At 40.8% G+C, this 14,401-nt stretch overlaps 1 protein-coding gene across 1 annotated transcript in view; it reads right to left on the minus strand.

The window, feature by feature from the left end:
- Positions 1-14,401, minus strand: part of LOC144686788 (low-density lipoprotein receptor-related protein 1-like) — a 1,926,687-nt gene that overhangs the window by 224,199 nt on the left and 1,688,087 nt on the right. The window contains exons 60-62 of the mRNA XM_078552493.1: positions 13,837-14,042; positions 9,410-9,598; positions 3,770-3,918 (exon numbers count right to left, since the gene is read on the minus strand). Coding sequence (XP_078408619.1) covers positions 3,770-3,918; positions 9,410-9,598; positions 13,837-14,042 — 544 coding nt within the window. The remainder of the gene's footprint in view (positions 1-3,769; positions 3,919-9,409; positions 9,599-13,836; positions 14,043-14,401) is intronic.

Genomic DNA, 14,401 nt, shown 5'->3' on the forward strand with positions numbered 1-14,401 from the left:
TGTTCAGAGGGTATTTTTTAAGAGTCAACCACATTGTTGTGGGTCCAGAGTCACATTTAGGCCAGACCTGGTAAGGGCTGTAAGGGAATAAATGAACCAGATGGGTTTTTACAACAATCAACAATGGTTTCATGGCCATCATTAGACCTTTAATTCTACCATCTGCCATAGCAGGATTCAAACCCGGGTCCCTGGGGCATTACCCTTGATTGCCAGTCCAGCTACAATACCACTATGCCATCACTTCACCACGTCCTGAGGTTACAGCCACAGTCAAAATCTTACCTGAGCATTCGACACAAAGTGAAACAAATACGGTGGTTAAAAAATCAAGAACTAAGCACTTAAAAGATTTAAAATCTATTGGTCTTAAAAGTCACTAAGAACTGCAGGGCTCTGTTTGGGAAGTCAAATAAAACATATACTGCAAGCTGAGGAAAATTTAGGAGAAAAAATAAGAGAAGACATTGTACGAGGGCCTTCATACAGCACAGGAGCGGGAAGAATCACAAAGGATGGAAGTTTCAGTGATAGCCAACCAAATAAAATTATTTCCTCAAACTCAAGGAGAGGTGGGGAGTTGGTGGTATTGTTGCTGGACTAGTAATCCAGAGACCCAGGGAAATGCCTTGGGGACCCGGGTTTGAATCCCACCACGACAGATGAAGGAATCTGAATTCAATGAAAAAAAAATCTGGAATTAAAAGTAACCATGAAACCATTGGCGATTGTTGTAAACTCCCCCTTGGTTCATTCATGCCCTTGAGGGAAGGAAATCTGCTGTCCTTACCTGATCTTGCCTACATGTGGCTCCTGATCCAGAGCAATGTAAATGACTCTGAAATATTGTATCAAAACAGCTACTAAGTCAAGGAGGACTTGGCAAAATTTGCCAATTTTGTGTCAAAATTCAGAGAGCTGTCTCACAGACTAGTCAAGCAACAGCCTGACATATTTGTACTCACGGAATCATAACTTACAGACAATGTCCCAGACACAACCATCACCATGCCCTGTCTCGCTTGCAAATCAGGCCCAACAGAGGTGTCAGTTGGGAGAAAGTTGCCCTGGGAGTCCTCAACATTGACTCCAGCATCAGGCCAAATATGGGCAAGGAAACCTCCTGCTGATTACCACGTACCATCTCCGCTCAGCTGATGAATCAGTACTCCTCCATTTTTATCACCACTTGGAGGAAGCGCTTAGGTGGAAAGGGCCCAAATTTTGCTCTGGCTGGGGTCTTCAGTGTCCATCATGAGTGGCTCAGCAGCACCAATACAGACGAGCTGGCCAAGTCCTAAAGGGCATAGCTGCTAGACTGGGTTTACGGCAGGTGGTGAGGGAACCAATATGAGTGAAAAACATGCTTGACCTCATCCTCACCATACTGCCTGCTGCAGATGCATCTGCCATGACAGTATCGGTAGGAGTGACCACCACGTAGCCACGTAGTCCTTGTGAAGAAGTCCCGTCTTCATATTGAGGATACCCTCCATTGTGTTGTGCGAAACTACCACTGTGCTAAATGGGATAGATTTAAAACAGATATAGCAACTCAAAAGACTGGGCAACAATGAGGCACTGTGGACCAACAGCAGCCGCAGAATTTTACTCAACCACAATTTGCAACCTCAAGGCCCAGCGTATCCCCACTCTACCATTTCCACCAAGTCAGCAGATCAACCCTGGTTCAGTGAAGAGTGCAGGAGGGCATGCCAAGGTAGCACTAAAAAAAAGAGATATCAACCCGGTGAAGCTACAACACAGGACTACTTGCGGGCTAAACATCATAAGCAGCAAGCGATAGACAGAGCAAAGCAATTCCACAACCAACAGGTCAGATCTAAGCTCTGCAGTCCTGCCACATCCACATATATACTACATTGTCAATGATGGGGGAACCCAGCACATCAGTGCAAAGGATAAGGCTGAAGCATTTGCAACAATCTCCAGCCAGAAATGCCGAGTGGATGATCCATCTTAGCCTCCTTCGGAGGTCCCCAGCATCACAGATGCCAGTCTTGAGCCAATTTGATTCACTCCACGTGATATCAAGAAAAGGCTGAAGGCACTGAATACTGCAAAGGCTATGTGCCCTGACAATATTCCAGCAATAGTTCTGAAGACTCGTGTTCTAGAACTTGCCACGCCCCGAACCAAACTGTCCCGGTACAGCTACAACACTGGCATCTACCCGTCTATGTGGAAAATTGCCCAGGCATTTCCTGTACACAAAAAGCAGGACAAATCCAACCAGGCCAATTACCACCCTATCAGTCTACCTTCGATCATCAGTAAAGTAATGGAAGTGGTCATTAACAGTTCTATAAAGCAGCACTTGCTTAGCAATTACCTGCTCACTGATGCTCAGTTTGGGTTCTGCCAGGGCCACTCAGCTCCTGGCCTTGGTTCAAACTTGGATAAAAGAGCTGAACTCCTGAGGTGATGTGAGAGTGACTGCGTTTGACAACAAGGCAGCATTTGACTGAGTGTGGCATCAAGGAGCCTTAGCAAATCTGAAGTCAATGAGAATCTGGAGGAAAACTTTCCACCTGCTGGAGTCATACCTAGCACTAAGGAAGATGGTTGTGGTTGTTGGAGGTCAATCATCTCAGTTCCAGGACATCACTGCAGGAGTTCCTCAGAGTAGTGTCAGAGGCCCAAACATCTTCAGCTGCTTCATCAATGTCCTTCCTTCCATCATAAGGACAGAAATGGGGACGTTCACTAATGATTGCACAATATTCAGCACCTTTTGTGATTCCTCAGATACTAAAGCAGTCCATGTCCAAATGCAGCAAGACCTGGACAATATCCAGGCTTGGGCTGACAAGTGGCAAGTAACATTCACGTCACATAAGTGCCAGGCAATGACCATCTCCAACAAGAGAGAATCCAACCTTTACCCCTTGACATTTAATGGCATTATCATTGCTGAATCCTCCACTATCAACATCCTGGGGATTATCATGGACCAGAAACTGAACTGGCGGCAGTGTGTACCATCTACAAGATGCACGGCAGGAACTCACCAGTCCTCCTTCCAAACCCACAGCCACTACCATCTAGAATGACAAGGGCAGCAGACACATGGGAACACCACCACCTGCAAGATCCCCTCCCAGCCACTCAGCATCCTGACTTAGAAATATATCGCCGCTCCTTCACTGTTGCTGGGTCAAAATCCTGCAACTCTCTCCCTAACAGCACTGTGGGTGCACCTACACCACATGGACTGCAGCGGTTCAAGAAGACAGCTCGCCACCACCTTCTCATGGGCAATTAGGCTGGGCAATAAATGCTCACGTAGCCAGTGAAGCCCACACCCTGTGAAAGAATTTTTGTAAAAACCAAGCAAGACTGAACAAATTTCTATTCGGGGCTCAAAAGCATCAGATCTGTTCTCTTCTGGTCATCAGGTGCTGATGAAGAGTCACAGACCTGAAACTTTCTGTTTCTCTCTCCTCAGATGCTACCAGTTCTACAAGGAATGCCAGAATGACAATGAAAACGTAGTTTGCAACTGTAAATTAAATACTTAGTTGTGGCTGTTGGTGAATTTTTAGATTGCCTGTTTAATAAGTCAGAACAAATATCAATATTTTTGGCCATAAGTTAATCCTGTGACAGGTATTATAAATTCTGTGTGTGCAGGGTTTTTGAAGTGACTCTCAGGGTAGTTACAAGGAAACAAAATATTTGCACAGTGAAATTAATGCATTAACGTGACATGAGTTTAAAGACTAGGAATAGCAGATGCATACAATACCTGGCTTGCAGTGCAGTTGGAAAGACAAGTCTTGCCATCAGCAGCAAGGTAGAAGTTTGTGGGGCAGGCACATTTGTATCCTCCTCCAGGAGACAGCAAACAAAGGTTGCTGCAACCTCCATTATATAACTTGCATGGGTGACCAGGCACTGAGATAGAAGATAAAAGACAATTGATGAGACATACAGTAAAATCAATTTATGTACAAACGCTTGCAGTTGGAAAATGTATAGATTCAAAATTCATAAGACTGGAAAATGTAGCACTAGTTTAAACTTACAGACTTTGAATAGAGAGCCTTAGTATACTCCCTTTAATAACAGTGGACTGTAAAGTGTGAGATGTTGCTAATATCTCCAACAGCTGTCTACAGGGAGTTAGATGCATAAATAATTATTACCATGGTCACCTTCATAGCCACTGGCAATGCTGTCCTTGCCCTACTCTGTGGTTGGAATTGTGGGCCAGAATTTTCCAGCCCCTCACACTGGCGGGATCTTACGGTCCTGCTGATATGAGCAGGGACTTAAATGGCTCGCCGGCCCACCACAGGACAACCCGCTGCATGGGGCTAGAAAATTCCAGCTGTGGTCCGAGCAGTTGAGAGACTTCAGTAATGAGCCCCCTAGCTAAGTATCAAACATCGGTCATCACTGAAGCCCAGGCATCAGAATTATTCCCTGAACACCTTGGCTGGAAATGGCCTCTTGCTGATAACACTTTTCCTTCCCCTCCTCCCTCTTCTTGAAGCTTTTCCTGCTCTGTGCAACCTTGATTCACATGGAAGACCTATTAATGCAGTCATATTTGGGAGCCAGTGATTTGTGCAGAAGCCTAAAAATAGCAAAGAGTACTTCAGTGCCTGCAACACTACTCCCTGAATTCTTTTGAAATTGATACTGCAATGGAAAGACCAAAAACATTTAGAATTGTAGCAAGAGCCAAAAGAAGTAAACCAGAAACTATCATGTAAGCAGCTGGTCATTCCTTTACGTAGCTCCAGATGTAGGAAGTGGGGGTAGGGGAAACTCTTTCTTGCAACATAATGTGTGTTCAGCTTTGCAAGGTTAAGAGAGGGCGTTGACTGGAGCATGGAGATCCAAAAATGCGGCACTGGTGTTAAATTAGTGACACCATTATCTGCATGCTCTGGATGCTTCCAGCTGATGCTAACTGCACATGCAGGTGACATATGGTGTATTGCTGGTCAGGAGTATACATGTATGAATACCATTTTAGATCTCAAATGGTATTAATAGCACCCACAAATGGGCGCCGTCAAGCCCAATTTCTCGCCCATAGAATCCGAGAATCCTATCCCCAAGAAGGGTGCCATTCAGCCTGTCTTGATTGTGCTAGCTCTTTGAAAGAGCTGTCCAATTTAATTCCACACCTAAACTTTATCCCCATAACCCTGAAAATTAGTTAGCTTCAAGTACATGTCCAATTTCCTTTAAAATTTCCTATGGAATCTGCTTCAGCCAACATTTCAGGTAGCATGTTCCCATTCTGTGGAAAAAAAAACTCTCTTAATTTCCCCTCAAGTTTTGTTGCCAATCATTTTAAATCTGTGACTTTTTGTTCCCAACTGACTTCCAGAGGAAATAGGTTCTTCCTACTTGTTCTATCAAAACCCCTATTAATTTTGAATACCACTATTAGGTCTCCCCTTAACCTTCTCTGCTCTAAAAAGAACAATTTCAACTTCTCCAATATCTCCATGTAATTGAAGACACTCATCCCTGCTATCATCCTAGTAAGCCCTTCTCTACCCTCTTCAGGCCCTTGGCATCCTTCTGAAAGTACAGTGCCCAGAATTTTACACAGTGCTCCAGCTGAAGCCTAACCAGAGATTTCAAAATATTTACCATGACTTCCTTGTTTTTTTATTAAATGACCCTATTTACAAAGTGTAAGGAACATATCTTTTTATTTTCTGTTGGACTGTGGACTAAAATTACAATGGCTGCAGTTTGAAAGACATGTCTGCTGGAACAGGATGAGAGGTACATACAATGTTGCAGTCCTGGAACAGAGTGTGCCATGAAAGACAGGGTGGTACTGGAAAGGAGTTGTGGACCAAGGGAGCTGCCTGGCAACAACATTTTAATTGGTTCCTGACCAGGTGACCAGGGTTTGTGTGAGAGCAGTATAGTAGCAGAATAGCTCCTAGCCTGAAAGGAAGACGACCTAAAACCTCGTTCTCCTGTGTGTGGAAGATTCCAATAATTCCACAATAATAACTAGCTGGCTTTTTCTCCTCATATCTCTATAACCTGCTCTGTCTCTGAAAACCACTGTCAAGAGACAATGGGCAAAATCATTGTTAGAGACATTGAAAAGCAAGTTCTCAACCAGTGAACTAAATACTGAAATTGTTGGAAGACCACCTCGTGTCATCAACAAGAACTGAAAGGAATTTGGAAGACTTTGATCAAAATCAACCCATCAAATCCTGTACTCTGGATTGGTGCTATTGAACTGTTTTATCCTACCCTTAAAATCCATGTTTTTGTGTGTCTTACGTGTCTTGTATGTGTGTGTATAGGGATTTAAAAGATGTAGAGCTTAGGTTGTAGATTTAGAAATTAGCAGTTCATATTTCTTTCTTTTGCCACTGGTTAAAGACAATTTGTTCAATAGACAGTTATTTACAGTTTACAAACCTGGTGCTCGTATTCTGTTAACCTAAATTAAACAGTTCGGTAGAATTGGGACAATCTGGTGATTTGATCAAACTTTTCACATTTGTTGCAGCTCAGGGAACTGTGAGGCTTGATATTACAGTGCACTATCCCCAGTGAATTGTGACAAACGTCAAAAGTCCCTTATGCTTTCTTAGCCATCATCAATTTGCCCTACCACCTCAAAGCTTCTTGAATGTTCACACAAATATTCCTCAGCGAAACAGTGCCAGATTATACTGCTTCTCCATGTTGGCTTTGCCAAAATACATCACTTCACACCCATCGTATGTGTCTGCTCATTTCACTAGTATGTACTTTTGAAGTCTGTTAACATACTCTTCACTCGTTACGATGCTGCCAAGTTTTGTATCCTCACAAACTCTGAAACTGGACTTGTCTCCAGTCAGAGAAAAAAAATAATTTGCCACCACCTTCTGATCCCTATCCCTTAGTCAATAACTTACCCAAATTACTACTATTTCTTTAATCCCATTTGTTTCTATTTTCCAAATAAGTCCGTTTTCCAAATAAGTTTTGAGAGTCCAACTGTGCAATATGTACAGCACCACTTTCATCAACCCTCTTCATTACTTCATCCAAAGAATTCAATCAGCTTAGTCAGACATGACTTGCCTTTAAAAAAAATCTGTGCTTGCTGTCCCTTAAAAACTAATGATTTGCCAAGTAAGAATTAATTTTGTCCTTGCAATTTGGCTCTAGTAGTTTTCCTACCACTGAGATTGGACTGACTGGCTTGTGGTTACCAGTTTTATCCCTCTCCCTCTTTTTGAACAGAAGTGTAATATTACTAATCGTCCATTCCCCTGGCACCTCTCATCGATCCAAGGAGGACTGAAAGATTGTGGTCAGAACTTGTGCTTTCTCTACCCTTGGTTCGTTCAGCAACCTAGTATACATCCCATCTAGTCTGGCTGACTTGTTAATTTTGAACACTGCTAACTTACTTACACTTCCCTTTTTTTTTAACCAAATCCAGTATATCTACTCCCTCTTCTTTACTGACATTAATTCATCTTTCCCTTTTCAGGAGACAAATACAAAATATTCACTCAGTAGCTCAGTCATGCCCTCTGTCTTCACAAGAAAAAATGTTTCTTTGTTAATAATAAGCCCCATCATTACTATCTTTTTCCATTTTATATGTAGGATTTTTGGGTTCACTTTTATGTTACCTGCTAATATTTTCTCACGCTTTCTTTTTCCTTCTTAATCCTTTCTTAATTTTCCCCTGCACTCTGTATTCTGTCTGCTGTCCGATTATATCCTGTTCCTAGCATTTGCCATAAGCCTTCTTTGCTTTGTTTTATTTTAATCTTTATTTCCTTTAACATCCAGGGAGCTTCAGCTTTGGGTGCTCCTCCTTTGGGGGTAAGTTCTTGATTTGTACCAGAACCATCTCTACTTTGAAGGCCTGCCATTGCACATTTATGTTCCCTTGGCCAATCTTTGTTTCCTGTCCACCTCTGCTAGATTTCTTCCTAAATTACTGAAACTGGCTCCCTCCTAGGGTATTTTCATCTTTGATTTTCCTATATCCTTTTCCATAACTATTTTACACCTAATTTTATCATGATCTCTATTCTCCAGATGTTCCCCATCGAATTAGACTCCACTTACTCGACTTCATTTCCCAGGATTAGGTCCTCTGTGCACTAGAAATGGACTTATTTAAGAACAATAGCAACTTGCATTTATATAGCACCTTTAACACAGTAAAATGTCTTAAGACACTTCACAGGAAGGTTCTCAAATGAAATTTGACACTGAGTCACATAAAGGAGAAATTAGGACAGATGACCAAAAGCCTGGTCAAAGAGGTGAGTTTTAAGGAGCATCTTAAAGGAGGTAGATAAATGGAGAGCTTTAAGGAGGGAATGCAAGAGCCTCAGCAGCTGAATGCATGACCACCATTGGAACGACTGAAAGTGGGATCCTCAAGAAGTCAAAGCTTTCCTACACACATTTTAGGAATTCTTCATTCTCCTTGCCTTTTACATTTTTTTTCACCAGCCTTTTTGGGGGAACTTAAGTCCCTTACCATTACTGCTCTTATTATTTTTATATTTCTCTGAAATTTGCCTACAAATTTGTTCCTCTTTTCTGTTTCTTAATGCTAATGAAATAGAGTAAAATCTTTGAACCCTCTCGTATCTCAGTGCTCTGCAAAACTATAACATTCTCCTTATATGTAATTTCTTATAACTATTAGGCCATAAATTCATAGGAGTTTATGGCTGAGTTTTTTGTATATTTAGAGGCACAATTACTAGTTCTAGGCAGCTAGAAGCAGCTTTACTAATAAGAATGCATGACTCATGATTTATGACTTGTGTGGCTCTTTCTAAGCTTGAAATCTAGTCTGAATACTATAAGTGAATGTCAACCACATCGTGAAATCTTAACATATCATGGCAAGAGCAAATGAGTCACTGGATAAGTGTGGCTGTTGTGGAGTGTGGGCGAATGCCAAGGGCACACATCTACAGTTATGCAATTAAAGGTTTAAAGGCATTGTTAGAAAATTCGCATGAAGTTAGATAAAATCAAAACTTTAATTTTAAACCTGTAAAAGTATGTGTCAAGGCTCTTATGCTAACTCTACAAAATTCCTGTTCATTCAGCAAGATAAGGGTCAATGCATGTGATATATTCTCTATAAGTCAATTAGTTTAGGCTTAGCTGACTCTAGGCGCCTATCGGGTTGATGTGCCGAGTTCATGCAAGGCCACTGAGTATAATGCAAAATATTCACTGCTCTGAAATAATTTCCACATGATGATAATAACAATAATAATGTTTCCTTCTTATAACTTGATGTTTTTTTTAAAAAAAAGTAAAATGACTTCCCAGCCATAATTATACAAATTATCCAATTAAACAAGTGATTTATGCATTAACTTTTGGAAGTATATAGCATGTCGTGAAGGATTACCATCTGGCTGTCTGTAGGGATGATACACACGGATATCCATTATCTGATGCCAGGAGCTGATTAGTGACATCTTGTTCAAGCCTGTGGTTTTGTGAGCACGGCTAACCGACTTAGTTTTCCAGTCTGTCCAGTAGATGTAGTCTTCAAATAATGTAACCGCTAACACATGCGGGATGTCTTGGTTACAAACTGTAATAGGATATGGTTATGTTAGTGCATTACTTTGGAAGACTGCCAGCCACAACATTCAATATTGCATGAACCATCAGGTACAACTGGCACATAACTTCTTATGAATAATTGCTGTGACAATATGTCAACTCCCTAGGGTTCTTCATTACCATTTAAAAGAACTCAGAACAAAGCACGAACTCTGTTAGCTTGCGGTTTTACGCGGTCCAGCACCTGACAGAAAAAGAATACGCCTGCTCATCGGCATTCTTCAATATGAAATAACAATTTCATTTGGAAAGGAAACACTTTGAACTGAAATCCTCGTAATCCAGCCAAAACTCTCAAAATTTACAACAAAAAATATGGATTAGCATGAGATAAGTAGAGTTTGCTCAATGGAGCCCAACTTTCCCCAATTCTTTTCCCCTGTTTTTCCTCTCTTTTGAAGGTGCAGAGTCTGGGCACAATTTTATAGACACTGGCAGCCCCTTATCTAGCTGGTCATTCTCTATGTGTGAGTGTCAGAAGGTTATCTAACAGTGTAGACTATCAGGGCTAAGCTCAATTCTATCTTCACACAATGCTCATACAAATGTATTTCCAACAGAGGGCTTTAAGAAACAGTCAGGATTGGGTACTTTGGGTTGAGTTTTTTCCATGGTTTAGTGGAGGGATGGAGGCTAATTAAAGCACCTCAGCTGTGTTCAGCTAACTCAGCGCAGATTATGAATAGCAGCTTCAGGCCTTCTACAATGCAAGGTTCGGGCTCACAAGGGTGATGCATTTACCCATTAAGCTGTCAGGGATCCATATAAAAATTTGAACGTGCAATTCATTCCAGTAATGACAACTGGAGGGAATAAGACAATAATTTGCTTTCCTTTCCATTCGTGACTTGTATTGAATAACCTTTAGCTGTTTCTGCTCACCAATATTTGCCAGCTGCTAATACACTTGACACAGATTTGTTCTATCGAGCTCAATTCATTCTGTGACTGATTTTCAATTAACAAATTAATCAATAATAGAATTCAAACACGCAGCCTGTACTGTGTCTCCAATCATCTCCAGGCAGATATCTAACTGGCTATACTATGCTTTTAAAAAAATCTTTCCTTCACTTTCAGAACCTCTTTGGTCAGCATCTTGAAAATCCCTTAATGAGGACACAGAATTCACAGGACCATCTTAGTTTTAAATGGTACATGTTGCAGCAATCAATCATTGACCTAGGATGAATCTTCATTCCAAATAGCAATATAAGAAAAGGAAGCCTTTAGCACACCTTGAAATCTGGCATTTTAATTCCAGTACCAAATACCGACTCAAAATTATAAGTAATTATCACAGTAGACAGCTGGAGAATACACACCATATTTTACACTGATCTTGCTAACTTTTTCTTATAAATTAGAATAAATTCATGCAAAAGGCATTGAATTCCACATTTCTCCACAGAGTATCATATTTGAATATCTGTCATGGGTTTTTATTCCATAAACTGTAAGGTTTTACTGTGTGCATCCCTTCATCAGAACTTAAAACTTTTCTGTTTATAATTCTGCTAGATCCCTTTTGCATCATTAATATGTTCTTTTTTTTTAACTTTCTACTGAAGATTTCATCATTTGTATTGTTTCTCTTCATTTTAAGTTATTGTGACTGGATTAGAACCTCCCCAGCCAGAAGATTCAGTTTCAAAATGCCAATTGCAGCTTCAGACAGCAGCAGTATATGGTCCTGCACAGAACTATCCTGAAATTGTCCAGTAAATTGCTGCATCCACCATGTAACATTGCAGACTTACAGATAATGGGTTTGCTTCTGTAATTCCCAAAATGGTAAGTCTCCAATTTTAGCAGGGCTACAAGGGTGCATTGAGCTTTCACCCAAGATTTCAGGGGGGAAAAAAAAAGTCCTCTCAAATGACTTTAAAAAAGAATAATTTTTAAAAAAGAATCAAAATTCAACACACAGCTCACTTTAAATCCATATTTTTATTGATGCTATTTCCTGAATTTCACCGCAAAACTATTAAAACTAAAATTCAGGTGAAAAATCTTCCATTCCTAAATTTCTCCCTGACCCGGCTGTATAAACTCCAGTCACAATGCAAAGTCATTGCTATTGCTGTGTACTGCTCAAAGATCAGACATCCGTATCACACAGCTCCGAGGGGTCACCCAACGTTACCTGACTTATCTTACAATAACCAACTTCCACAAAATATATTCCCAGAAAAGGCCAACAAAAGCAATCAAACACTGGAAAATAAGCCAAATGTTTTAAATGAGCAGAATACTGCATTGGAAAAAGAAGAATGCTTCAATTCTACCCAGGAGGCTGAATTATGCATTATGATTTGCAACTGCATTGCTCATAAAATTTATCAGGTTGTTTTCATTTGGGGAATAAAATGACAGGTGCAACTATTTTTCAACGTAGTCAACCATTAAAATGCCTGTTGAAAAAATGTATTTGCATCAATGGCCGGAATCTTCTGTCCTGGGTCTAAGTTTGGGAGCAGGCACGGAAGTGGGAGTGATCCCCGCTGTGCGACGGGACAGGTTGCTGTTCAGCTCATTAAATGAGCAACTGCGGGGAGCTTGCTGATCGTCACGACGGAGGCAGGCTGAAGTCGCTGTCCCTGTCGTTACCTCATAGGATTGAGGTCCGGGCGCCATATTTAAAGGGCAACCGGACAGCCTGCAGTATCCCTTCCACCTTTGCCCAGCCACTGCTCTACCCTTCCCTGCTAACCCTTCCTCCCTTCCTTGGTCATCCTCCATGCAACTTGCACTGGTCTCAAGCATAGGCTGGCATTTATACATGCTCCCCAAAGAGGACAATGCAGTGGCAACTCACCGTGAATCATGGAAGCAGTTGATTTCGCAAGATGCACACCATTTATGTGCAGTCGTAAAAGTGAACATTCAAATTTCTCGCTGGTAGGGAACTTAATTTGGAGGGGGTATCCAATTCCAGCAAGCCAGTCTTTTAATAAGCATGCATGGCTTGCCAATGCATGCAAAAAGGCTTCTTGACATTTATGTCGGGAAGGTCGACCTGCCTTTAAAGTCCTGAGAACTTAATTCCTCTCGCCATTGGGAAACTCAGGCCAAATTAAGTTCCCCATCTGCCAAACTTCCTGCTGCTAACGGGATTGAAAGATTCCGCCCAATATCTCAGACAATACCAATGTAAGCTTTATGGCTTCTTGCGTGTTAATTGATTTTAATGTGTGTACTATTTGAAAACAGTTTCAATTTTATCTAGAGGAACAGCTCTGGATGTGGTGTTGACAATCTGAGTATCAAGCTTACCTCAGCATGCGAAAGTCACCCATTATAACATTTGGGCCTCATTTAAGAATACCAGACCTAACTCTCATCCATACTCAGTGATAACCACCACATGCCAGCAGATGGGACTTGGGCAAGTATGGCAGGGTGGCACAACTGGAACAATCCTCGGCAGTCAGATAAGTAGGTCATCATGGATGGGAGAGGGAAGCCTGTGGCTCTTGTGGGAGCCCAAAGTTTACAGGTTAACTTAAAAAAATATAAAGCTAGATGAGCTTTTCAGCCTTCCTATGAGCTTGCTGTTTCTTCACACCAAATGCTCTGGGCAATGTCACCAAATGTGACATCAATATTGTTAGGTCTGAATTACACGCAATGTTGGCTTTTGAATGTCAGTGAGACCTTCACCTACTTAGGCCAAGGGCCTCATTGGCTGCCCAAACTGTACCAATTAAAATGGTAACACACACATAGGTGACATGATTGAAGTAAGTAGCTTGCTGCCAGGATTTTAACTGTACATACACGCCACTCTTGTTGGGCACAGGGGTTTAAAATTAGGGTTATAATGTGCAAATCTGGTTAAGATCAGATACAAAATGACATATTGAGATCAATAGATGAAAACTGGCTTAGCAGACTTTAGAGCAATAGAGTGCTCTATTGCAAATAAAGGATAATTTTATTGCACTTATGGATATTTTATAATATTGCATATAGTTCAGACAATTAAATGATAGCTTTATGCAATGATACAGTTATCAATATTTTAATTTCACCGGGTCTTTTCAATAGAAACATCAGCCATCAAAGTGAAAGAAAATTTACCAAATTTATCATAAACAAGCTTCAAAAATGAAATGGTTTTATTGTTTTTATGTAGTGTGCTGAATTGAAATATATACATATAATAGAATAATTCAAAATGGAGAAAAAAATAGCCTTACCTACCTCTATGTCTATTGGATCCATCCAGGTCAGCAAACTCTATATAACCTTGCTCATTATCAGTCCAATACAGCCTGTTATTCACATAATCCAGACAGAGGCCACTTGGCTTTGAAATTTTTGTGTCTATGACAATGCTTTTATTAGTTCCATCCATTCCTACACGGCCAATATGTGGATAATCGCCATGGTCAGTCCAATACAAATATCTATTCAAAAATATTTATTAAAGAAATGTTACACTGAATTCAAATCCAAACATAAAAACAGAAAATACTAGAAACACTCAGCATGTCAGGTGCTATCGCCTACTCTGCTATATCAGTCTATGATTCCAGGAGAATCTTGTTCACTCAGAGAGATGTCAGAATTTGTAACATGCTACTTCATGGAATATTGAGGAAAATAGTATGGATGCATTTAAAGGGATGCTAGAGGGAGAAAGGAACAGAAGTTCATGCTAGGTTAAGATAAAGTAAGGTGGGAGGACATTCAAGTGCAACTCATATAATGGCACAAAACAGTTGGGCTGAATGTTCCATTTCTGTGCTGCAAAATACTATGATAT

The sequence above is a fragment of the Cetorhinus maximus genome, chromosome 11, assembly GCF_964194155.1.
Source record: "Cetorhinus maximus chromosome 11, sCetMax3.hap1.1, whole genome shotgun sequence".
In the NCBI taxonomy this organism is placed as follows: Eukaryota; Metazoa; Chordata; class Chondrichthyes; order Lamniformes; family Cetorhinidae; genus Cetorhinus; species Cetorhinus maximus.